This window comes from Aedes aegypti, chromosome 1 (assembly GCF_002204515.2).
Source record: "Aedes aegypti strain LVP_AGWG chromosome 1, AaegL5.0 Primary Assembly, whole genome shotgun sequence".
Classification (NCBI taxonomy): Eukaryota; Metazoa; Arthropoda; class Insecta; order Diptera; family Culicidae; genus Aedes; species Aedes aegypti.
In genome coordinates this window covers 34,924,096-34,950,287 of record NC_035107.1, presented here as the reverse complement: position 1 = coordinate 34,950,287, position 26,192 = coordinate 34,924,096, and the positions used below count along the sequence as shown (strand labels likewise).

Genomic DNA, 26,192 nt, shown 5'->3' with positions numbered 1-26,192 from the left:
CTTTTAGCACCATTTTCTTTCAAATTGAATTTTTAAAAACTTTGTAAAACATCAATTTTGTCTAAAATCAAAACTTGTCTTAGTTAAAAATACTTTTATCCAAATTTTTCCTCATTTTGCTTAAAAAATCATTTTTGTTCGACCATAACTTCATTAAAACTCAATCGATTCCAAATCTTTTTACATTCTTTTGAAGCAAATTAATTTGTTTTTAAACTGTACATACAACATTTGTTTCTAAAAAATATTTTTGACTTAGGTATTCAACAAAAACTACCCAAAAACATGATTTTTCAATAAAAAAATCAAATTTCTTTGGATTATTTAAGTTTTTTTGCCGAAAATAGCATTTTTTCTATAAAACATAAACATGTAAAGCATCTTGCCTTAAATAGTTGAATTGAATAGTGCATATATTTTTTAACATATGCAAACATAATTTTGTTACAAATTTTTTTAAAAATTCTTGCAAAGTCCTTCCCAAAAGTTTAACAAATGAGAAAAATCAGTTTCAGCTTAAGAGACAATATTTAACTGCCAAAGATTTGACAAAACTGGCATTTTTCGTTAAAAAATAATGTTTTTGTGCAGTTTTTGCTGAATAACTTGGTCAAGACATTTTTTTTTAGTAAAATGTGATATATGAAAGGTTTGTAAACAATTATATAAGCTTCAAAAGCATGTAAAAAGATTTGGAATCGGTTGAGTAATCATGAAGTTATGGTCAAACAAAGTTGAAATTTTTAGTAAAATGAGGAAAAATTTGGAATAAATTACTTTTAACTAAAACTTGTTTTGATTTTAGACAAATTTGATGTTCAACAAAGTTTTTACAAATTTAATTTTGAAGGTATTGATGCTAAAAATTTTAAAATCGGTTGAAAAATAACAAAGTTATGTGTACTTCACTGAAGGTCATTTTTTATAACCTGAAAATTCAACTTCAAAACGCTTGCGCCACCTCTAAATGTTAATATTTTTGGCTCAGATTTTGAGGTTTCTCTTTTAATGTGATTTGAATTCAGTAGAGCACACGAATTTTTGGTTTTAAGAACTTTTGAAAAATAAGCCGCACCCTAATGTGCATCGATAAACAAACGAGTTATAAGCTTTTATTCTATTAAATTTCTGATTCGGACCTGGGAGGGAGAAACCAATACGAAATATATGTACGTCAAGGTGAGCCGAGATTCTGCTGTCACGAACTGTCACTGTGAGCCCAGATCTAAAACAATGGACAAACATAATAAAAGCGCGTAATTAATTAAAACGCATTTTTGCATTTTATCAAATTTGACAAAAATGGATTGAAAAGCTATTCATGCTTATTCAAAAGTAATGTCACAATAGCACCTTTTATCCTGATTGAATATAAAGTGTTTAAATACGCATTATTTTACTTTTTCCAATAAAAACGAAAATTAAATGCACAAACAACTTTGGCCCCTTTTTCCATGTTTGTCCAGAACGATCGAAGGAACACAACAAAAGAAAACTAGCGATTTTCATCAAGTCTGCCTTGAATGTCGTTGGCAAGCTGGAGTTTTCTTGCAATTCTAAATAACTTTGTGTCATATTTCGTGTGTATTATCGGTGCCTCCCTCCCAGATTCGGACCATTGTGCAAAGTGTTACACTTTAGGAATGTTCTGCTCTCACAAGCACTTGGCATCGATCGCCACCGATTGCTGTGACGCCCTTCTTCATCTGACCCCTCCGCCTCCCACTCCACAATTATTCGGATGTGGGGAAAACGATAATTGAAAGAAATATCAGAACCGATAAACCAGAAATCGACGGCGGCGGGGTCTTGGGGGCTCTCGGTTTTCTTCTCGGTTCGGTAGGTTCTTCGAGTCGATAACTAACTAGTCGAATAATTTGGTTGAGCGCTCCGCCGCGTCGCTTGCGATCAGCGTCCCTCGCGTGCACCGCTTGCCGCCTGCTGCGTGCGGCGAGGCGTTCTTTCTTTCCGAGGGCGATTTTGTTTTCGCCCATAGGGGCGCAAGATTTGAGGGGCAGGCGGAATTGCATTTGAGCTAAGGGTATGCGATATGCATTTTTTTCTAGCAATTTTCTGAAATTCTAGCATTGGTAATGACCTGAGAGAGACTCGCGAAGAGGAAAAATATCAACGTCATATGCAGCCCAGATTCCCCTCTCACGAAACATCAAATGCAGCCCTGGGAGGGAGGCACCGATAATACACACGAAATATGACACAAAGTTATTTAGAATTGCAAGAAAACTCCAGCTTGCCAACGACATTCAAGGCAGACTTGATGAAAATCGCTAGTTTTCTTTTGTTGTGTTCCTTCGATCGTTCTGGACAAACATGGAAAAAGGGGCCAAAGTTGTTTGTGCATTTAATTTTCGTTTTTATTGGAAAAAGTAAAATAATGCGTATTTAAACACTTTATATTCAATCAGGATAAAAGGTGCTATTGTGACATTACTTTTGAATAAGCATGAATAGCTTTTCAATCCATTTTTGTCAAATTTGATAAAATGCAAAAATGCGTTTTAATTAATTACGCGCTTTTATTATGTTTGTCCATTGTTTTAGATCTGGGCTCACAGTGACAGTTCGTGACAGCAGAATCTCGGCTCACCTTGACGTACATATATTTCGTATTGGTTTCTCCCTCCCAGATGCAGCCCACCGTTTTTATGGCTGAAAAAGTGAAAAGTATTGTGTTCAAAGTAAATTGTTATTGAAAACATCAGTCAGCGGAGCAGTTTTTTCCAAAGTTGCTGATAAATCTAAGCAGAAGATTAATTATTTCTAATGTCTACTACGTTTGCTGGCATGAAATTTCACTCAAACGGCTATTTATGATTCGATGTGATGCAAACTCAATCATTTTTTGCTGAGAGGTTCATGTGAGGATTTGAACGGCTTGCGCATAATTGGTATAAACACAAAGTGGAATAAGAAAAAACTCAGTAATCACAGAAAAAGAAGACCGTCTTCGCGAGTCTCGTCTCAGGTAATGACATAACGAAATATAAATATTGGTTCTCGATTCTTCATCAAGAAAAATAAGTAAGTGGGAGAAATGTGGCCTATACTCTTGAAAATGTATCATTCTTGATGGAGAATCATGAATGACTAATGAAAATGGTCTATTTTATAATTTAATTATTATTTTATGTGTTGACAATGGTTTTTTTACTGACTAGACATTTTTAGTGCCCTTAGGTACTCTACCAACAAACGGTATTTCAGTTGCTTTAAAACTGATATTTTTTTTTAATTTGTTGATTAATAAAAAGGGCCATAACATGGAAGGATTGTAACAAAACCTATTAATTGTTCAATAGAAAACCACAAAATACTGTGAGTTGAACTTTTTTTGTTGCTGAGGTGGTCTTATTGTTTTGTACGTAGCTGTACATATCGAATACCCCTAATATCACCGCCTGTCCACCGTAGATTGTTTCTGTTTTTGCTCTGCAAATAAATATATGTATACTAAATTGGAGATTGGATGGATGGATGGAGACGCATGTGACGTCGCCGCCACCGCCACCGCCTCCAGCAGCCATCGCCTAGCCAGCCTCATCACTGCGGACCTACCATTCGACGTCTGCCTGTATGGGTGTTACAGTTTTCCGTCCGAGTCGTTGCTTGATCGCAACTAGGTAAGTAATCTTAGGCCGGTCGGTCGGTGGCGGCGTGGGCCTTTGTTGGACGGGCGGTTTGTTCTTGAGCTGCGGCGGAAAGATGCCCGCTAGTATAAAACCGTGTCCCTTGGCATTGTTTCGGCACAGTTTGCAAACAGTCCTAGGTACGGAACAACCGTTCGAGGAGGTTTCAAAAGCGCACTCAATAGCGAACCGATAAGGAGCAAGTGTAACTTTTTGTTTGTTCTGTTTTCGAAACAACCGGAAGATTTTAGCGAAAATGAAAGCTTTCGTAAGTAGTTCCCCTCACGCTGCTGTGAAATTCTCTGTGAAGTTGGTGATTGACGAGTAGTGGAAGATGTGAAGATTAATGGGATAGTGAATGTTCGGAGTAATGCGATCGAAGGAGGCTGTGACTAATTGAACAGATTTCAACTAACTGTGATCGTGTTGAAATGCTTTGGTGTTAGGATAATGGACGATCTCAATCATGTGTGCGAAATGATGCTGAGTGTCAAAGCTGGAAAGTGTCATGATATCGGAGACCTACCTTAGTCACTTGGTAATGGCCGTGGCTGTGAAGGTCTCTTTGGGCACCTCTGTGGAGACCTCGGAAAGACCTTTGTGATAATTTTGTGAATACCCAACGTTTGAGGGTCTGTGACGTATTTAAATATCAAACATAAGTATCCGATGATGTTGGAAGATATTAAGGTCAATATTCCATGGAGTTTTTGGAGGACATAGAACATCGATACTACTCCATACAAAATTTCGTTAACATGCATGGAGAGTTAAGGGTCAGTGTCTTGCTTGAAAACCATGAGACCACCACTTAAGTTGTATTACTTTGTAAGATCATAAAGTCTCATTTTTGAGGGTTTCTAGGACGACTTAGAACATCCAAGATTTCTGCTATCTGTGGAGATCACTTTAGAGAACTTTGATGGTTAGAAGCCTTTGGCATACTAAGAAACTATCAATGGGCAACTACTGGTGATGCTTGTAGATCATAAGGCTTACACTCCATGAAGTTTTTGGAGCATTTATAACTTCGGTACAATTCAACATAATATTGCGTTTATCTGTACGAAGTATTAGGGTTCTTTGCCATTTTTTTAACCACAGCTGATCAATTATTAACCTTGTAGATCATGAGGCCCTTGGCGGTCTTTGAACAGCAAGACTTTGTTAAGAGTTCTATGGAAACCTCTGTGAAGACCTCTTTGGAGATCTCTTTGTAGACCTCTTTGGAGAGCTTCGTGGAAATATCTGTCCACTGTGAAAACTATCACGGAAACTTCGGTGGAGATCTATGGAAAGCTATTTGCAGGCCTTTGCGGAGATTTCTGTGTAAACCTCACTGGAACCTTCAAATTGTAAAAGGTCCGTGGAATATAAATAAAACAATGAGCCTATGCATGCTATAAAACGTTTGACTTTTACTGTGCGCCCTGTTTTCAAGTTGCCCGTGAGAGAGAGGGAGAAAGCACCAACACACGGCGCACAGTAAAAGTCAAAAGAACAAAATAATTTATGGCACGTACAGAGGCTCATAGCAGGCCACCGATGCTACTGGTAGATCCCTGGGAGGGAGGCACAGATACTACGCACGAAATATGACACAAAGTTATTTCAAACTGCTTGTTAACTCCTGCTTGCCAATGATAATCAAGGCAAACTATGGACCAATGCACGAGTTCACTATTTGACGTTTGAGCGGTGCCGTGTCATTTACGTGACCATGGCAACGAGTGAATTCGGCATCGCTCAAACGTCAAATAAGTGAACTCGTGCATTGGTTCATATTCAATCAGAATGGACCGATGCACGAGTTCACTAATTTGACGTTTGAGCGGTGCCGAATTCACTCGTTGCCATGGTCACGTAAATAACACGGCACCGTTCAAACGTCAAATGGTGAACTCGTGCATTGGTCCATAGATGGTGCTATCATGACATTACTTTTTTTAACTACAGCTGATCAATTATTAACCTTGTGCATCATGAAGCCCTTGGAGAACTTAGAACAGCAAGACTTTGTGAAGAGTTTTATGCAAAACCTCTATGAAGACCTCTTTGAAGAGCTCCTTGGATATATCTGTCCTCCGTGAAAACTATCACGGAAAGCTCTGTATAGATCTATGGGAAGCAATTTGCAGGCCTTTGTGGAGATTTATGTGTAAAACAATAGTAGGCCACTGATGCTACTGGTAGATCCGAACAATGTTATACAAAGCGTTAGAACCAGAGACGAATCCAGCTTTTTACGCTAGCAAGCCATAATATTTGAATCACCCCTTTCTGACATTTCTTGCCTACATTATATTTTTTTAATAGTTGGATCACAGCAACCTTTGTAGTGGGGAAAACTTTTGATGTTTACGATCGTGTTTCTAGGAGACCAAAACGAAAGTGTTTTAAAGAAATTTCATATCTTATACATTATTTTTGTATATTTTGTTAAAATTATTTTATTTTGGGTGCATTAAAGAGGATTACTAGTTATCAAATTGAAAAACTGAATTAAGGATTTGTTCCAGAAACAATAAACACTCTCAGCAAGATTTATTGAGTCATCAATGATTGACGGAATGACCACCGGAGTCTGGTTGTAGGCCGATTATTTTCATTCATTGTCAAGAAAACTGATTGAATTTGTTGTTTTTGATTAGCAGTCGATACTGTTAATGTGAATAGAAATAACATTATACTCAGGACTTCTTAGTCAATTCTATCACGAATACGAGTGAGATAGCAATAAAACCCGGAATATAGCGCACGGCTGCTTGCCAGGGACCTTAAAAATTCAAATAATTTCATTGCTCAGAAAGTGAAACCTGCTGGTTTCCTTGCAAAGCTTCCAGTTAGTAGCGGGTCAAGCAACATTTTTGAACTTTAATTTCTCGATAGTCAATTGATTAAATTGCCTTGCTTCCGTAGAAGAGCGCTCAATTGTCACATTCGTAAGTTTACACAATCCACACCTAAAAGTCCGACTATCCGAAAATTGTATGATAACTCGTTCACACCAGGAAACTTCTAATTCTCGCGAAACATTACTAAAGGACCTATGTACAAATGAGAGATTCTCTCCTCTCTCGTTCTCTTTCGATTATAACAGTGGAACACTAAAGATTTTGGGAAATTTTTCACTATAGATCGAAAGTCAATTTCCTTGACTAGCGTTTCATACAAAAAACGCAACAGAAGAGATTAATGTGACTCAGTTATTAATGAAAGAGAAAGTAAACAAAGAGAGCCTCTCAATGTTAGATAGGTCCTTTAGTAATGTTACGCGAGAATTGATCCTTATTATTGATTGCCTAAAATCATACGAAATCGCGCTACGCCAGATTCTCAAATTTCTCAAATTTCCAACACAAGCGCATGAGCCTATGCATGCTATAAAACGTTTGACTTTTACTGTGCGCCCTGTTTTCAAATCTACCGTGAGAGAGAGCGAGACAGCACCAACATACGGCGCACAGTAAAAGTCAAAAGAACAAATGAATTTATGGCACGTACAGAGGCTCATGGAAGAATGGTAGTCAATAGGCCAGGAGAAGTGCATGAACTTGGCATTCATTTACCTGTCAATTTTCATACAAAATCTACTTTTTCTCTGCTATAAATTCACTCTAGGTGAACCACTTCTCCTGGCCTATAGCTGTCAATACGTATAAGGCAATCTGACGTTTATCACCTTTCTCTTCCCTGCACACGCACACATATGGATTGTTTTCATATGGCAACCGTTTCCGTATAAGAACAACAAACAGAAAATCCCATTTGATCTTTTTGCTGGAAAGAGAAGGGTGCGAGACCCTCATGGAAAATAATTAAAAACGTAAATTACTAGCAATACGAAACTGGATCGAAAAAGTAGTGATTAGAAATCAAGCGTAATGTGAATAGATAACTTTTTGTTTTTAGTTCATCTTCTATTTCTTTGCTTCAGGATTTCGTTTTAACTACTACTGAAAAAGAGCCATCTATTGCCTTTCCAGTTTTGAATATCGCCCTTTTCTTCAAGGAGTTCCTTCAAGATTTACTCCAGGAAATCTTCGATGATTTACTTCAGGACATGCTCCACGTATTCCATCAGGAGTTCCTTCAGGAATTCCTCCAAAAGTTCCTGTAGGAAACCCTTCAGGAATTCCCCCAAGAGCTTCCTAGGGATTCCTCCAGGAATTCTTCAGAATTTTTTCCAGGAGTTCTTTCAGGAATTTCTCCAGGAGTTCCTCCAGATATTCCTTCAAATGTTACTCCAAATATTCCTCCAGGAGTTCCTTTGGGAATTCCTTCAGGGTTATTTTCATTCCAAAGTTTAATCACCGCATGACTTTATCATTATTGGCATTTATTGGCTTTTCTCGGTGAATGCGATACTGCTCAAAGTGGAAGGGAGCAAGGAAAGTAATGAAAGAATATGATGGATAGAATCGCAAGCGAGTGACGAGAGAAATGAATAGAAGTTGAAAAACTTACAGAGGGCCATTTATGAACAACACAATCCCTGAAACCCTTCAGGAAGTCCTCCAATAATTCTTCAGGAGTTATTTTAAGAATACCTCCAGGAATTTCTTCAGGGATTCCTTCAGAAGTTCCTTCAGGAAAATCCCCCAGGAGTATCTTCAGGAATTTCTTTAAGAGTTCATTCAGAAACTCCTTCACGAGATCTTTCAAGATTTCTACAGGGTTTCAGGAGTTCGCTCAGGAATTTTACCAAGACTTCCTACAGGAGTATGTCCAAGAATTTCTCTAGGAGTTCCTAAAGGAATTCTTTCAGAAGATCCTGCACGGATTCTTTCAGAAATTCTTTCAGGAATTCTTCCAAGAGTTCTCTCATGAATCCCTCCAGGAGTGTCTCCAAGAATTCATCCAGGAGTTCCTTCAGTTATACCTCCAGAAGTCCCTCCAAGAGTTTCTCCTGGGATTACTCCTGTAGTTCCTCCAGGAATTCCTCCGAATATTCCTCTAGGATTTCATTCAGGAATGAAAGTTGCTCCAGGATTTGCTTTAGGAATTCCTTGAGGAATGCTTCCAGCAGTTCCTTCAGGAATTCTTCCAAGAGTTTCTACAGAAATACCCTCCAGGAGTTTTCTCAGGACTTCCACCAGGAGTTCCTTCCGGAATACCTTTAGGACTTCTTCCAGGAATTCCATCAGAAGTTCTTTCAGAAATTCTTCCAGGAATTCTTCAGGACTTTTTTTCAGAAGTTCCTTCAGGAATTACTCCAGAAGTTGCTTCACGAGTTCTTTTAGGAATTCCTCTTGTTGTTCCTCCGGCAATACCTCCAAGAGTTCCTACAAAAATAAATTCAGGATTCCTTCCATGAGTGTCTTCAGGAACTCTTCCAGGAGTATCTCCAGGAATTCATCCAGTTTCTCTAGAAATTCCCTGAGAAGTTCTACCAGGATTTTTTTCAAGAGTTCTTTCAGGAATTCGTCCAGGAGTATCTCCAAGATTTCGCCCTGGAGTTTCTTCAGTAATACCTCCGGAAATTCTTTCAGGAATTTCTCTAAGAGATCCTTCAGGAATTCCTCCTGGAGTTCGTTCAGGAATTCCTCCAGGAGGTTCTGCGGAAATCCCTCCAGGAGTTTTCCCTTCTTCTTCTTCTTCTTCTTTCTGGCGTTACGTCCCAACTGGGACAAAGCCTGCTTCTCAGATTAGTGTTCTTATGAGCACTTCCACAGTTATTAACTGAGAGCTTTCTTTGCCGATTGACCATTTTTGCATGTGTATATCGTGTGGCAGGTACGAAGATATGCTATGCCCTGGGAGTCGAGAAAATTTCCTTTACGAAAAAGATCCTCGACCAGCGGGATTCGAACCCACGACCCTCAGCATGGTCATGCTGAATAGCTGCGCGTTTACCGCTACGGCTATCTGGGAGTTTTCCCAGATACTCTTTTAAATATTATACCAAATATTGCTCCAGAAGTTCCTTCGGGAATTCCTTCAGGGTTATTTTCCTTCAGGAGCTTCTCCAGTGATTTCTCCAAGAGTTTCTCGAGAGATTCTTAAAGGAATTCTTCCAGGAATTCTTCTTTGTATCCCTTAAAGGATTCCTCCAGAGATTTTACTTCATGGAATCCTCCAAGAGTTTTCCTAGGAGTTCCTTCAGGGATTCCTCCTAAAGTTTCTTCAGGAATTATTACAGGAATACCTCCAGGAGTTCAAGGATTCCTCTTAGCATTCTTCCTAAAGATTTTTCAGAGTTTTCTCTAGGAGCTCCTTCAGGGATTTCACCAGGATTTTTTTCAGGGATTCCTCCAAGTGTTTCTTCAGGAATAAGTGTAACAAGTGGAAGAATCCCTAGATGAATAACTGAAAAATCCTCAAGAGGAAATTCTGTGGGAACTTGAAATTAGATTTTTGAAAGAATTTATGAAGGAATCCCTGGTGAGGATTCGGAAAACACTCCTGGGCATATTAATATTACATTTCTGGAGTAATTACTTGAAGAATTTCTGTATGAATGCTTGGAGGTATCCATGGAAGAATTCCTGGAGGAATCCCTGGAGAAGGAAATTTAGATGGAAATTTTTAATACGTATTATCTGGTAAGAAATATTTCGAAGAAATATTGGAGGAATCTTAAGACCAATACATTGTTGTTTTGTTTTTATAAACATGAATTGAAGAAGAATTTGTTTATATTTATTATTATTATTAATTTAGTCAGACCCCATATGGACTCAAGTAACAGAGGAGGGAATACCTATAGGTACAGATAAATCAATCCCAGCCAGAGACCGCACAGACTGGGTCCTGAGAAATATCTAAGGAAAATACAATTAAATATTAGAAATAAACGTATACTCTCTTTACAAGTGAGATGGAATGCGTCAAACCGTCGTTGTCAAAATAACTAATTTTCTTCACCACTAAGCTTGCTTCGACCAAGCCATAAACATTTATAGTGTGTGAAAGAAATGTCAAACAAGGGTAATTCAAATTTTATGGCAGGCTAGCGTAAAAAATGGATAGCACTTTCATTGTTATTTATTAACTGAGAGCTTGCTTTGCCTGGGAAAACGGCTGTGAGGAAGACCTATGTGGAGACTTTTTTGGAGACCATTTAAGGATTATTCTATCAGCACTCAGAAACACGGGATGTTACAGAATTACTTAATTTTTAATAATTTATGACTGCTTTCTATCTGCCTCTCTTCCATTGTGCAGGGAATTTTATTCCCATTTGTCACTTCACCTGGGTTGAAGCAACGCCAACCCAGGCGAAATGACATTTGGTGTAGAAATTCACGGTAGAATGAGAGAATGGCAGATAGAAAATGGTCATTAATGCATAAACTTTAGTAATTCTGTGACTATTTTTATTTATGAGTGAAGAGCATTATGAGGTGCCTCCGTGGAGATCTCTGTAGAGATTTCGGGAAGGTAATAAGGTTAAGGGTCTGCGGCTTATTTAAGTAGGTAGATCCTAAGGTCAATTTTCCATACGGTTCAAGTAGGACTCCAAAAAATAGCAATATCTCGCTTACTTTTATGTAGGGTTAAGGCTCTGTATCATGAACATACAGGAGCTCTGGTAAGCCCTCTTTGAAGACCACTGTAGAAACCTTCGTGACGATATCTATGGAGACGTCTGTATTGCAGGCATCTGCACAGACTTTTGCGAATACCTTAAGCTTTTGTGTAGACCTCTATAGAAATTTTATGGAGACCAAATGGTTAAACCTAAATGGTGGATCATAAAGCCCTTTTAAAGTGGAGTCTTAAGAGACCTTTGAGCATCCAAGATCTCTGACAAACCTTCGTTTGATACCATTGTAGAAACCTTCGTGACGATATCTGTGGAGACTTCTGTATTGCAGGCATCTGCGCAGACCTCTGTGGAGACCTTTGCGAATACCATCCTCAAGATATTTCAGTGTAGATTTTCGTAGAACTTTCTGTACAGATCTCTGTTGGGGCGGCCTTTGTAGATGTCTCGGTGGAAACTTCTGTGGAGACCTCCATGAAAATTTTGTGGAGACCAAATGGTTAAACCTAAATGGTGGATCATAAAGCCATTTGACAGTGGAGTCTTCAGAGGCGTTTGAGCATCCAAGATCTCTGACAAACGCTCGTTTAACACCATTGTAGAAACCTTCGTGACGATATCTGTGGAGACTGCTGTATTGCAGGCGTCTGTGCAGACCTCTGTGAAGACTTTTGCGAATACCATCCTGAAGAAATTTCAGTGTAAATCTTTGTGGAATCTTCTATAAAGATCTCTGTGGGGGCGGCCTTTGTAGATGCCTCGGTGGAAGCTTTTGTGTAGATCTCTATGAACATTTTGTGGAGACCATATGGTTAAACCTAAATGGAGGATCATAAAGCTCTTTTAAAGTGGAGTCTGTAGAGGCCTTTGAGCATCCAAGATCTCTAACAAACCTTCGTTTGATACCATTGTAGAAACCTTCGTGACGATATTTGTGGAGACTTCTGTATTGCAGGCATCTGCAGCATCACTCCATCTCCATCCATACTCCGGATTTCCTCTGGGCTACTTCCGGACTCCCTCTGGGATTCTCCCGGACTTCATCTAGCTGGGGTTGTTCAACACTTCTTCTTGGATTTATCCAGACTCCCGAATTTTCTTCTGGGGGATTCTTCTGGACTCCATATGAGATTCATCTAAACTTTCTCTATGATTCTTCAGCTTTCCATCTGGTATCCTTCCTGGCTTTCCTCTGGGATTCTTCCGGACTCCTTCCGTAATTCTTTTGGGCTTTCTCAGGTATTCTCCAGCATTTCTGTTTTGACTTCTTCTCTTTTGGACTCTTCCATATTGCCTCTAGACTTTTCCGGACTCACTCTAAGATTTCTCCAGACTCCTTCTAGGATTCTCGTAGACTCTCTCTGTGATTCCTTCACACTTCATCTGGGATTCTTCCACAATCTCTCTGAGATTTTTTTCGGACTACATCTGGGATTCTTTGAGACTCCCTCTGGTATTCTTCTGGACTTCAGACGATAACTGATGTTGCTGGTCTATCATAAGGCCAATTTTCCATAAGAGACTTTTGTGAATATCTCTGTGGAGACTTTTGTGGAGACCTCCGTTGCGGACTCCAGTGGAGAGCAAAACCTGTTGTCATTGTTTGACCAGTTTACAATATTTTATCCTTGTTCATCATAATGTCTAAGTTTTTGAGATTTTTGGAGGACTTACATCATCCAAACCACTTCAGAATATCTGCGAAGATTTCTTTGAAGACCGCTGTACAGACAGGCGTAACAACCTCAATAACTTAGATTACATTTCTGGAGGCCCCAAGATTTTTCTGGACTCTCTCTCTCTCTCTGCGATTCTTCCGAACACCCTTTAAGGTTCTCTCGGATTTCCTTTTGGAATTTTTCCGGACTTCATATGAGATATCTGTGGAGACTTTCATAAAGACCGCTGTACAGACCGTCCAGATATCCTCTGGGCTTTTCCCAGATTCGCTCTAGGATTCTCCCGGACTCCCTTTGAGATTCTTCCATACACCATCTGGGATTCTTCCAGACTCTTTCTTGGAATGTTCTGGATTTCAGCTGGGTTCTTTCGGAATCCAAATTCTTTGGAATCTCTGTGTGATTCTCCCAGCTTCCCTCTGGGATTTTTTTCGGAGGTCTAAGATTCCTTGGGATTTCTGAAATTCTTCCGGATTTCCTCTGGGCTACTTCCGGACTCCCTCTGGGATTCTCCCGGACTTCATCTAGCTGGGATTGTTCAACACTCTTTCTTGGATTTTTCCAGACTCAAGAAGTTTTTTTCTGGACTCTATATGAGATTCATCTAAACTCTCTCTATTATTCTTCAGCTTTCCATCTGGTATTCTCCTTCCGGACTTCTTCCGGCATTCTTTTGGGCTTTCTCAGGGATTCTCCGGCGCTTCTGTCTTGGCTTCTTGCAGACCTCGTCTAGGAGACTCTTCTTGATTTCCTCTAGACTTTTCCGGACTCACTCTAAGATTTCTCCGGACTCTTTCTAGGATTCTCCCGGACTCTCTCTGTGATTCCTTCACACTTCTTCTGGGATTCTACCACAATCTCTCTGAGATTTTTTTCGGACTACATCTGGGATTCCTTCAGACTCCCTCTGGTATTCTTCCGGATTAAGTCCAAGATTCTACGGATTACCGCTGGACATCCGTTGAGATTCTTAAGGACTCCCTCTGAGACTCTTGTGGACTTTCTCTGGGATGCTCCTGGACTCCTGCCGGGATTTTATTGAACTATCTCTCTTAATTTCTTTTGGAATGCCTCTGAGAAACTTCCGGGTTTTCTCTGGAAATATTTCGAGCTGCCTCTTGGATTCCTGTACTTGGTACTTTTCCGAATGCCCTCTAAGTTTGTTCTGAAGTTCCGCTTGAGATCGTTCTGGCTCCCTCTAGAATTCTTCCGCACTCCTTCTTGCTTTATTTTGGACTTTCTCAGGGATTCTCTAGCACATCTGTCTTGGCTTCTTGCAGACCTTCTCTAGGACTCTTCCGAATTTCCTCAGGGCTTCTTCCAGACTCTCACTAAGATATTTCGTGACTCTTCCTAGGATATCCCGGACTCTCTTTGTGGTTCCTCTACATTCCATCTGGGATTATTCCAGAAACTCTCTAATATTCTTTGGGACTACATATGAGATTCTTCCAGACTCCTTTTGGGATTCTTGTGGACTGATTCCGGACTTTTCTTGGCTTCTTCCGGAATCAGTCTAAGTTTCTTCGGTTTACCGCTGGGATTCTCCCGGACTCCTCTGAGACTCGATTCCATTTCGGGTGCTCCCGGACTCCCTGCCGGGTTTTTACCGATCTCTCTTAATTTCTTTAGGAATATCTCTGGGATACTTCCGGGTTTACTCTGGAAGTATTTTGAACCGCCTCTGCGATTCTTGTATTTGGTCCTTTTCCGAATGCCCTCTAGGTATCTTCTGGAGTTCCGCTTGGTGTCTTCCTGGCTCCCTCTGGGGTTCTTCCGGACTCCTTCTTGCATTATTTTGGATTTTCTCAGGGATTCCCGAGCACTTCTGTCTTGGCTTCTTGCAAACCTCCTGTAGGTATTCGCCGGATTTTTTGTGGGCTTCTTCCAGATTATCTCTAAGATGCCTCCGGACTTTTTTTAAGGATTTTCCCGGACTCTCTCTGAGATTCCTATACACTTCATCTGAGATTATTCCAGAATATCTCTAAGATTCATCCGGATTACCTCTCGGATTCTTCCACACTGCCTTTGAGATTCTTCTGGACTTCTTCTGGGCTTCTTCCGGATTTAGTATTAGATTTATCAGGTTACTGCTGGGATTATCCCGGACTCCCTCTGGGATTTTTACGGACTCCCTCAGGGATGCTCCTGGACCTCCTACCGAGTTACTAAAGAACTCTGTCTCATTTTTTCCGGAATACCTCTGGGATACTTCCGGGTTATTTTTGGAAGTATTTCAAACTGCCTCTGCTATTCTTGTACTTGTTTTTTTTTTTCAAATGCCCTCTAGGTATCTTCTGGAGATCCACCCTTCCTGGCTCTCTCTGGAGCTCTTCCCGACTCCTTCTTGCGCTCTTTTGGACTTTCTCAGGGATTCTCTAGCACTTTTGTTTTGCCGTCTGGCAAACCTCCTGTAGAAATCTGCTTGATTTCTTCTCGGCTTCTTCCAGATTCTCTCTGAGGATTCCTACGGACTTTTTCTAGGATTCTCCACAATCTCTCTAATATTCTTCCGGACTACATCTGGAATTCTCCGGGAATCTGTCAAGAGTCTTCTGATGATTGCAGGGTTTTTCCGAACTGCTTTTGGGATCTCTTCATACTCTCTCTGGGATTCTCCTTGACTCCTTTTGGGATCCTTACGAACTCCTTCTGAGACTCTTCCGGATTTCCTCTGGAATGTTCCCGAACTTATACCGTGATGTTCCCAAACTCCTTATCAATTTCTTCCGGACGACCTCTGGAGTACTTCCGGATTTTCTCTGAGAGTCTTTTGAGTTGCCTCTGGGATTCTTCCGAGCTCCCAGTGGTATTTTGCCGAAAGCTCTCTAGGTTTCTTCTTCAGTACCGCTTGGTTTCCTCCTGATTGCCTCTGCGAATCTTCCCAACTTCCTCTTGAGTTCTTCCAAACCCCTGCTAGGATTCTTCCAGACTTACTCTGGGACTATTCTGGACTCTCTGTAGGATTCCTCATGACTTCTTCTGGGATCCTTCCGGACTCTCCAGCACTTCTTAAGGGATTCTTCTGGGATTCCTCCAACACGCTTCAAGAACCTCTTCATAAAACAAAGTTCATAAATCCTTTTATGGATGCTTCATGTATCCATCCTGGAAGCTTCCAGATGCTGGAAGCATCTTGCAATGATCCTGTTGGTATCAACCTAAAATGATTTATTGAGTCATCCAGAAAGCATGCTAGGAGCAATCCGAAATCGTTCTGCAAACGTCCTGAATTTCAAAACTTATGATTCTTCTGGAGCTTATTTAGCTAATCACCCTTGATTAATATAGTAGCTGTATCTCTGATCATCGAACTGAAAAGCAGTCCTGAGCTTATGATTCTCTAAACGTATGACTTCTAACTAGCTAATCAACTCTGCCGATTTATCCTTCAAGATATTGCCGCTTCATGAACTGTACTGTTTATAGGACGCTGTGCGTTCGGGGCTATTGTCTTATTTTTAGGACAGTCCACGCTTGAGTTGGTAGTCGGAACATAGCCCTACTGCTATCCCGGTGCTCGACGCCGTTCAGGTGTTCGCCGTAGTGCTGCTTCCTCCTTCTAATCAGCTCGCACTGATGGTCGCTTCGAAGATTCTAGAGCAGTCCGGCTGTCATGAGCTCTCCTCCGTCCTCGAAGCATTTCCTTTCATCAATAGTGAAATTGCATGGCGGGCGTCAGTACCGTATGCTATTCTCAACCGAAAGTGTTCAGCGCAATTGCGAAGACGGAGAGATCGTCCAGAGACTCCACAATCATCAACCACTTCTAAATCGTTTAACACCACGAACGACCATCTCAAAACCTTTGTTCCCCAAAAACTCAAGACCTCTTCCATTTCTTCATCGCACCCAGATCGTAGGATCCGTTCTGCTGCTGGCTTCCGCTGCGTCTGCCTCCTACTGGCACTACGTCCCGGCTGACACCCCCGAGGTCGCCGCCGCCAAGGCCGAACACTTTGCCGCCCACCAGAAGGCCCGCGGTCTAGTCGGTGCCGGCCCGATCGACACCCCCGAAGTCCAGCACGCCAAGGCCCAGCACTTCGCCGCCCATGCCGCCGCCCGTGCCGGACACCCAGTCGCACCGGTAGCCGTTCCGGCTTGGCATGCTGCCCCGGCCTGGCACGGAGCCGGAGCCTGGCACGGACCTCAGCACATTCCAGTCATCCACAACGGAGTCCCAGTTGAAACCCCCGAAGTTCAGCACGCCAAGGCCGCCCATCTCGCAGCCCTGCACGCCGCTGGCTCCGGAGCTCATTGGGGAGCTTCGGCTCACTACGAGGATGACGGTTCCTACAAGCCCGAATACGACAACTATCACTAAACCACGCTCGCCCAAGGCCCCCCAAACTGCCAAACAACCTCTGTTGAAATTAGCTAGATATTAGATTTTTAATTGAACGAGCAAGTCAAATACTCAAGAAGTCATTCCCTCCTCCCCACCCTGTAATCCCTTCGTGAATCTTTTGTATAAAAAAAAAACAAATCTATTTCAAACGCTTCGGAAGCCACACGTAGATCGTGCAGCAAGTAATAGCACAGAGAACAGACATGGAGGCTGAAACAAAATTTCATCTGAACCATGTGTAAAGGTTCGAATCAAACACCAGCGCCGCCAACGCAGACAGCCCGACATACAAACTTGTTTCGACAACACGATGTCACTAGTGAACATCAAAATGCAGTAGCACACAAAGCAACGCTAGCGACAAGTGGCAATTTTTGTTATCGACACTAGCGCCAAAGTGTAAAAAGCGGCAAATTTGTAGCGTTCTCAATTTGACGACAGTGCCCCGTAACAGGAGCATAACGACATACTTTGAAATGACCAGTACAATGCTTTACACACGCTAACGAGAAAAGATGAACGTCTGTTCTCTGTGGTAATAGTCACCGTAGCGAGTCGGATCGAATCGAGTCACAATCGGCAAGTATTTTTAGAACCCTATTGAGTGCGTATCGCTGTCCAAGCAGGCGAAGAGTTTTCCCGCACCGGTTGCCAATGGTAACGCGCGCCATCTATCTGTGACAGCAGGCGGCGCACCGAATCCGCACAGGGGCTCCACATTCTCTGGTCATAGTTAGCAGATTTCCAAACATCTGGATGCCCATTTTTTTTAAATCATGATTTTAACACCAAACTAGGGTGCGCCGTGGTGCGGGACTAGCTTCCACAACCAGAAGAAAACGAAGAAGAACAAGAAAAATCCAATTGAAATCCAACGCGAATTGAATGTGTAGTAGGTAGACGATGAGGTGAACCAATCCAACGGAAACTCTCACTCGAATTTTGTAATTTTTACTTTGTATTATAGCTGAGATATGTTTATATACATGCAATTCACTTTGAAAAGGTTTATAAAAACAAACATTTGGTGAGGTGTATTTTTTATCAAAGTTGATGACACGACATCCAGAAAAAGGGATCAGAAAAAGTGGGTCTGTCTCAATCAAAATTCACTCCGAAACCATACTAACCATAAACCATACTCATTTGCTCATAATGAAACAAAGTGTCAGATCTGCCATACATGACAAATTGCTTCGCTACAAAGCCTCCTGAGATGGAAAAGTTTAATTAATCGTGCACATTGACACCCTTTAAATGTACATAAGCTCCGCAAACAATTTTGCAATGTAATTTGTTTGATCGACTTCCATCGCCAAACGATCGCAATTTCGACTCTTTGCGTCACAGGAGTTTTCCACATGGTCTGGTCAATCATCGTCAGCAAGGGCACGTGCACTGCTGGTGACCATCGATGGAAAGCGCGAGGCATGCAAAAGACGGCGCACGCAGGGGTAATTTTATGTGAACCGTGGCCAAAATTATGTGTTCGGCCTTTAATGGTATTCATCAATCAGTCAACTTTTTTTTGGCAAGCAGATTTGATTTTCAATGAATTATCGGTTTATTTGATTTCTGAAGTATTGTACCATGGGACGTCAGTGTCTCAAAAATAGTACAACAGTTTAGGGATGGTACACAAATTATGTCACGCTAAATTTTAACTTTTTGAACCCCCCCCCCTTTGTCACATATTTTGTATGAGTCCTCCAAAAATTTTGTAAGGCTTGTCACGCTTAGCTTGACCCCCTCCCCCCCTAGGAGCGTGACGTAATTTGTGCATGACCCCTTATGTCCAAAGTTAGCATTGCTTGCATTTTTCGATGTGATGTGTAAAAACTATGATATGCTCCATGTCTTCAAATATCGAATTTACTTACGCTATCATGCAAACATCTTGAAATATTATTTTATAATACTTTTTGGAACATATGATAGAAGAAACACATCAATCACTTCAATAGGGTCCTAAAGCCCTGTCCCAATTTTAGTATCAAACGCCAAAAACACATGTTTACACAATTTTTGAATGCTTTTCGTTGTTTGAAGTCCAAAAACAATGCCTAATCCTTGTGGCGTTTTTGTCGACCAAATTAACGTCAAACATGATCGAAAGTGTCAAGATTCAAATTATGGCCCATATTTAAAATTGAAGTTAATTAAGCAATTTCTCCAGTGATACCATCACTGTGTTCTGAAGATTTCCACCAATCGTCGTTCAGGATTCTTCTAAGATTTCAACCAGAAATTTCTCTAAGGATGCTTTTAGAAATTACTCCAGAGATGCTTATCAAAATGTCTTCAGGAAGTTTTTTTAGAAATTCACCGAGAAATTTTCTATTCATTAGTAAGGAATCACTCAAAGAATTTATTCAGGAATGTCTTCAGGGATTGTCAAGGATTTTTTGTAGGAACTGTTAGGGAAAATTCTCTAAAAATCCGAAAGGTAGTTCTGAAATGCATCCTGTAGTAATCTTTGATAAAACATCAACAATAATTCCTGAAAGACTCTTGAAAGGATCTTTGATAAAACTCCTTAACTCTTGAGAAAGTCATGGTAGATTTGGTAGATAAATTGCTATCTTGTTTATTTAGAAATAAACGGTCGAATTTTTGGATGACATCCTCTAGATGCTTGTGAGAGATTTTCTAGAAAAATGTCGAACGCAGTCCCGCAATAAATTTGTATATTATTGATCGGAATAAACACTGCAGTATTTGCTTGTGTGTAACTTTCAAATAAATTTGGAAGAATTTATGGATTTTTTGTTTTAATAACTCATGAAATGTTTGGAAGAACTGCAAGAGCGCTTCATTGACCAGAGAAACCGTGAATGAATTCGTAAAGGCATCAACCTGAAAATGCCCGAAAGCAGGGAACACCCTGTAGAAGCTTCTTTTCAGAAGCTTGGAAGCTTCTCCTCAGAAGCTTGGGAGCTTCTCCTCAAAAGCTTGGAAGCTTCTCCTCAGAAGCTTGGAAGCTTCTCCTCATAAGCTTGGAAGCTTCTCCTCAGAAGCTTGGAAGCTTCTCCTCAGAAGCTTGGAAGCTTCTCCTCAGAAGCTTGAAAGCTTCTCCCCAGAAGCTTGGAAGCTTCTCCTCAGAAGCTTGGAAGCTTCTCCTCAGAAGCTTGGAAGCTTCTCCTCAGAAGCTTGGAAGCTTCTCCTCAGAAGCTTGGAAGCTTCTCCTCAGAAGCTTGGAAGCTTCTCCTCAGAAGCTTGGAAGCTTCTCCTCAGAAGCTTGGAAGCTTCTCCTCAGAAGCTTGAAAGCTTCTCCTCAGAAGCTTGGAAGCTTCTCCTCAGAAGCTTGGAAGCTTCTCCTCAGAAGCTTGGAAGCTTCTCCTCAGAAGCTTGGAAGCTTCTCCTCAGAAGCTTGGAAGCTTCTCCTCAGAAGCTTGGAAGCTTCTCCTCAGAAGCTTGGAAGCTTCTCCTCAGAAGCTTGGAAGCTTCTCCTCAGAAGCTTGGAAGCTTCTCCTCAGAAGCTTGGAAGCTTCTCCTCAGAAGCTTGGAAGCTTCTCCTCAGAAGCTTGGAAGCTTCTCCTCAAAGCTTGGAAGCTTCTCCTCAGAAGCTTGGAAGCTTCTCCTTAGAAGCTTGGAAGCTTCTCCTCAGAAGCTTGGAAGCTTCTTCTCAGAAGCTTGGAAGCTTCTTCTCAGAAGCTTGGAAGCTTCTCCTCAGAAGCTTGGAAGCTTCTTCTCAGAAGCTTGGAAGCTTCTTCTCAGAAGCTTGGAAGCTTCTTCTCAGAAGCTTGGAAGCTTCTTCTCAGAAGCTTGGAAGCTTCTTCTCAGAAGCTTGGAAGCTTCTTCTCAGAAGCTTGGAAGCTTCTTCTCAGAACCTTGGAAGCTTCTTCTCAGAAGCTTGGAAGCTTCTCCTCAGAAGCTTGGAAGCTTCTCCTCACAAGCTTGGAAGCTTCTCCTCAGAAGCTTGGAAGCTTCTCCTCACAAGCTTGGAAGCTTCTCCTCAGAAGCTTGAAGCTTCTCCTTAGAAGCTTGGAAGCTTCTCCTCAGAAGCTGGAAGCTTCTTCTCAGAAGCTTGGAAGCTTCTTCTCAGAAGCTTGGAAGCTTCTTCTCAGAAAGCTTGGAAGCTTCTTCTCAGAAGCTTGGAAGCTTCTTCTCAGAAGCTTGGAAGCTTCTTCTCAGAAGCTTGGAAGCTTCTTCTCAGAAGCTTGGAAGCTTCTTCTCAGAAGCTTGGAAGCTTCTTCTCAGAAGCTTGGAAGCTTCTTCTCAGAACCTTGGAAGCTTCTTCTCAGAAGCTTGGAAGCTTCTTCCTCAGAAGCTTGGAAGCTTCTCCTCAGAAGCTTGGAAGCTTCTCCTCAGAAGCTTGGAAGCTTCTCCTCAGAAGCTTGGAAGCTTCTCCTCAGAAGCTTGGAAGCTTCTCCTCAGAAGCTTGGAAGCTTCTCCTCAGAAGCTTGGAAGCTTCTCCCTCAGAAGCTTGGAAGCTTCTCCTCAGAAGCTTGGAAGCTTCTCCTCAGAAGCTTGGAAGCTTCTCTCAGAAGCTTGGAACTTCTTCTCAGAAGCTTGGAAGCTTCTTCTCAGAAGCTTGGAAGCTTCTTCTCAGAAGCTTGGAAGCTTCTTCTCAGAAGCTTGGAAGCTTCTTCTCAGAAGCTTGGAAGCTTCTTCTCAGAAGCTTGGAAGCTTCTTCTCAGAAGCTTGGAAGCTTCTTTCTCAGAAGCTTGGAAGCTTCTTCTCAGAAGCTTGGAAGCTTCTTCTCAGAAGCTTGGAAGCTTCTTCCTCAGAAAGCTTGGAAGCTTCTCCTCAGAAGCTTGGAAGCTTCTTCTCTCAGAAGCTTGGAAGCTTCTTCTCTCAGAAGCTTGGAAGCTTCTTCCTCAGAAGCTTGAAGCTTCTTCTCAGAAGCTTGGAAGCTTTCTCCTCAGAAGCTTGGAAGCTTCTCCTCAGAAGCTTGGAAGCTTCTCCTCAGAAGCTTGGAAGCTTCTCCTCAGAAGCTTGGAAGCTTCTCCTCAGAAGCTTGGAAGCTTCTCCTCAGAAGCTTGGAAGCTTCTCCTCAGAAGCTTGGAAGCTTCTCCTCAGAAGCTTGGAAGCTTCTCCTCAGAAGCTTGGAAGCTTCTCCTCAGAAGCTTGGAAGATTCTCCTCAGAAGCTTGGAATTCTCCTCAGAAGCTTGAATCTCCTCAGAAAGCTTGGAAGCTTCTCCTCAGAAAAAGTGGAAGCTTCTCCTCAGAAAAGTGGAAGGTTCTCCTCAGAAGCTTGGAAGCTTCTCTTCAGAAGCTTGGAAGCTTCTCTTCAGAAGCTTGGAAGCTTCTTCTCAGAAGCTTGGGAGCTTCTCCTCAGAAGCTTGGGAGCTTCTCCTCAGAAGCTTGGACGCTTCTTCTCAGAAGCTTGTGAGCTTCTCCTCAGAAGCTCGGAAGCTTCTCCTCAGAAGCTTGGAAGCTTCTCTTCAGAAGCTTGGAAGCTTCTCCTCAGAAAAGTGGAAGCTTCTCCTCAGAAAAGTGGAAGGTTCTCCTCAGAAGCATGGAAGCTTCTCCTCAGAGGCTTGGAAGCTTCTCCTCAGAAGCTTGGAAGCTTCTCCTCAGAAGCTTGGAAGCTTCTCCTCAAAAGCTTGGAAGCTTCTCCTCAGAAGCTTGGAAGCTTCTCCTCAGAAGCTTGGAAGCTTCTCCTCAGAAGCTTGGAAGCTTCTCCTCAGAAGCTTGGAAGCTTCTCCTTAGAAGCTTGGTAGCGTCTTTTCGGAAGCTTGGTAGCGTCTTTTCGGAAGCTTGGAAGCTTCTCTTCGGAAGCTTAGAAATTTCTCTTCAAAAGCTTGAAAACTTCTTCTCAGAACCTTGGAAGCTTTTGTGCTATCTTAGAAGAACTCCTGGAGCTTTTTCTCGTGAAATCATAGAGGAAATTGTTAATAATCTCTGAAGGTTTCTTTGGAGCCTCTAGAATCATGCACCAACATTCATTGCAAGAAAAAATATGACTTTATAGAACATTATTGTAACATTGACCGTATTGTAACATCAACACAGTATATTGTTAAATAACAATACAATTCCACTATAGTTCCGTGCCCACAATGGCAGAAGAGTTTCATTTCCTTTATAAGTAAAGATCTTCAACATTGTTGCATTCGTCCTTTGAAAAATCACAGCTTAAGTCACTTATTTTTGCAAAACCACTTATTATTACTTCTTAAATAATTTTCACCCAATAGTCCATTTTACGAAACGACAACACTGATGATATTGATGTTACTTTTACACGTTACGACACTGTCTTCTGTCAAAAATTCATTCATAAAATAAGCGACCAGCTGTTCAAAAGCGTATTGTAAAATGAACTATATTTATTGTTTTCTGGACTTGTTTTGTTTACTTCTGTCAGTTTAGCTACACAGAAGAAAAAGCAACAGTTGTTTGAAACAAAAATTAAAATTTGGCCATCATTCTTGTATAACTTATAATCTCGCCCTAAAAGCCATTGGTAACCGAGCTCATTATTCTTATGAAAATTTATGAAAATTATCACCACTGGGAGATAGAGCATTGTGAAATAACGTGTAAATCCATTCGTTTGCTCAGTAATAACAAGCTACAGACTTGATTAGCAATGACTTTTAGGGCGAGATCATAAATTAAGCGAGAATAGTAAGCCTATAAAACCATTAAAAACAATTAAGTTACGTCACTTCAATTTAACAACATGCGTCATACACACGTAAAGTGAAGCGCGATCAAAAATATCATCTATTTTCATATCCGAACTTATGGCCACGAGTTTGTTCCCGCTACTCCACCGTGCGACGCGCTGCTGCACGAAAACCGTTCGATCAGGTGAAGATGCAACGCCTGGGAAGGCCGAAAGCGTCGCCTGCCAAGATCATCGTGTGCAATGCATTCGAAATTGGCCAACTTGGATGATTGTCCGGATTGTTGGGGGCTGTTCTGTATAAAACTGCTTACCGAACACCGGGAAAGGCACAGTCCGCGAACAGTCCTCGTCTGACTCAGATCAACCAGGAGGTTTGCACTTACAGGAGCACTCAATAGTTCTATCACGTGTTGTGTATTGCTTTGCAAATTTTACCCAGTTCAACAATGAAAACCTTTGTAAGTAGTTTGGAGGGATTGAGTGATTACAAGATGGATAAATATGGACTCTTCTAAGTGAACTCAAGTGAAATAACCTCCAGTGATTTACTAATAGATTGATGTGGTTTCTTCTTGATCCTTCTAGTTGTTGGGATCAGTGCTGCTGATGGCTTCGGCATGCTACGGAGTTCAGGATACTCCTGAAGTGGCCGCTGCCAAGGCTGCTCACTTTGCTGTCCACGCTCATATTGCCGCTCATGCTGCTCCAGCGCCAACTGCTCATCACTGGGGTGGTGGTCACTACGAAGCCCCTGTTCAGAAGTGGAACGGACCGATTCACATTCCACAGATCCAGAAGGGCGTCCCAGTCGAAACCGCAGAAGTTCAGCACGCTAAGGCTGCTCACGCTGCTGCTTATGCTAAGGTCGCCGCACAACCTCACTATGCCCCAGCTCCATATCACGCCCCAGTTGTCCACGCTCCAGCTTACCATTCGGCCCCAGCTGCTTACGCTGGAGCTCACCATGGAGGTGGAGCATGGCATGGACCTCAACACGTTCCAGTCATCCACAACGGAGTTCCAGTGGAAACCCCAGAAGTGCAGCACGCTAAGGCCGCTCATCTGAACGCTTTGGCTAAGGCCGATGCTAGCTCTAACGCGCATGGACATGGAGATGATGGCTCTTACAAACCGCATTTGTACGAGTCTGCACATCACTAAATAAGTCACGTCCGATGTCAGACACTCCTATATTTCATAGTAACTAGCCACTTGTAAAATACTCATCACTACTGTCCATGCCTAGCGCCTTTGAGCGATTACTGTAAAAAAGACAGCATTTCACAAACACACATGTGCACGCGCATTGCAAACTTCACCGCAACTATTGAGTGCTTCATAGAATAGTCAAGCAGGAAGAATTCTCCCACAAATGTCACGCGTTCGACATCGTAACCAACATCCATCGGAGTAGCCTACGCCTGAATTCAACATTTGTGGGAGTAGCTTCTAATGAACGCCTAAGTAGAAACGCCAGGTTGCTTAGATCAAAATCTGGATACAGTTGGAGAGAAACAATTTACGAAAATATTTAGAAAAAGCTGAATAAGACTGAAAGGCTCAAAGCCATAAAGAATCACAACCTAGATGACAACTACACGCAGCGAACTGGGCTATCGAAATTCATACATTTAGCCTAATAAAGACTGGAACGAATATTGCATCAAGGCGTTGATATGCACGTGGCGTACGAACGGGCCTATCGATGGCAAGGTTCTTGATTCGATTCCAGGTTGCCACAAAAATATTAAGGCAAATTTATGACATTCTTGTGGCGAGCTTCCAAAGGATGTTTCTATCTATTTCCATAGTCCGTTTGTTTGAGTGTATAACTGAAAGCATTTTGCGCAGTCGTATCAATACTAGATCTGAAAATCATACCTTTTGTGCGAACTGAATAAAACTAGCAAATGCGAAACAAAAAAAATCTCTCTTAATTTTGATGGCACAGACGTTTTGATCCATAAAACTGAGATGACATTTGATTAATAGGAATTTTGATGACAGTTTTGGATTCCAGTTTCGAAAATGGATAGAAGCGTGAACGGGTCCGTCACGAAAAAATCACCTTCTCTCTCACCCAAAAATTTAACAATCGGAACATAGCCTTGATTTGAAATTGATACAGTTATCTGCGATGATCGGTTCTCTTCGTCGATGCTTTCCTTCGCTAAACAGTTGCTACAATTCTTGCCCTTGGCGCTGGCTTATTAAAAATAATTACTTACTGTTGCCTACATTCGTCGTATCCATTTTCACTTCGGTCGCAATCAGTTTTGATTTGTCCCACTATTAACGGCTCACTGTGGTCACTGTGGTCAAAATACAACACTTCAACGTTGTAATAATATGTTTTACTCGAATATCTAGATCCACGAAATTCATTGGTGCCATCGAAATACAGCCCCGACTTATAAGCACACCCCCTTTTGAACGAACAATCAT

General features: G+C 41.6%; 2 protein-coding genes across 2 annotated transcripts; both read left to right on the top strand.

Annotated features, from left to right (window-relative positions):
• The first annotated feature begins 3,750 nt into the window (after positions 1-3,750).
• Positions 3,751-17,304, top strand: LOC5569800 (cuticle protein 2). The gene is made up of 2 exons (XM_021839374.1): positions 3,751-3,915; positions 16,675-17,304. The coding sequence occupies exons 1-2, from the start codon at positions 3,904-3,906 to the stop codon at positions 17,140-17,142; spliced, it is 480 nt and encodes a 159-aa protein (XP_021695066.1). The 5' UTR covers positions 3,751-3,903; the 3' UTR covers positions 17,143-17,304.
• Positions 17,305-24,064: 6,760 nt separating this feature from the next.
• On the top strand, positions 24,065-25,668 carry LOC110674861 (pupal cuticle protein-like). The gene is made up of 2 exons (XM_021839373.1): positions 24,065-24,205; positions 24,333-25,668. The coding sequence occupies exons 1-2, from the start codon at positions 24,194-24,196 to the stop codon at positions 24,906-24,908; spliced, it is 588 nt and encodes a 195-aa protein (XP_021695065.1). The 5' UTR covers positions 24,065-24,193; the 3' UTR covers positions 24,909-25,668.
• The last annotated feature ends 524 nt before the right edge of the window (positions 25,669-26,192 follow it).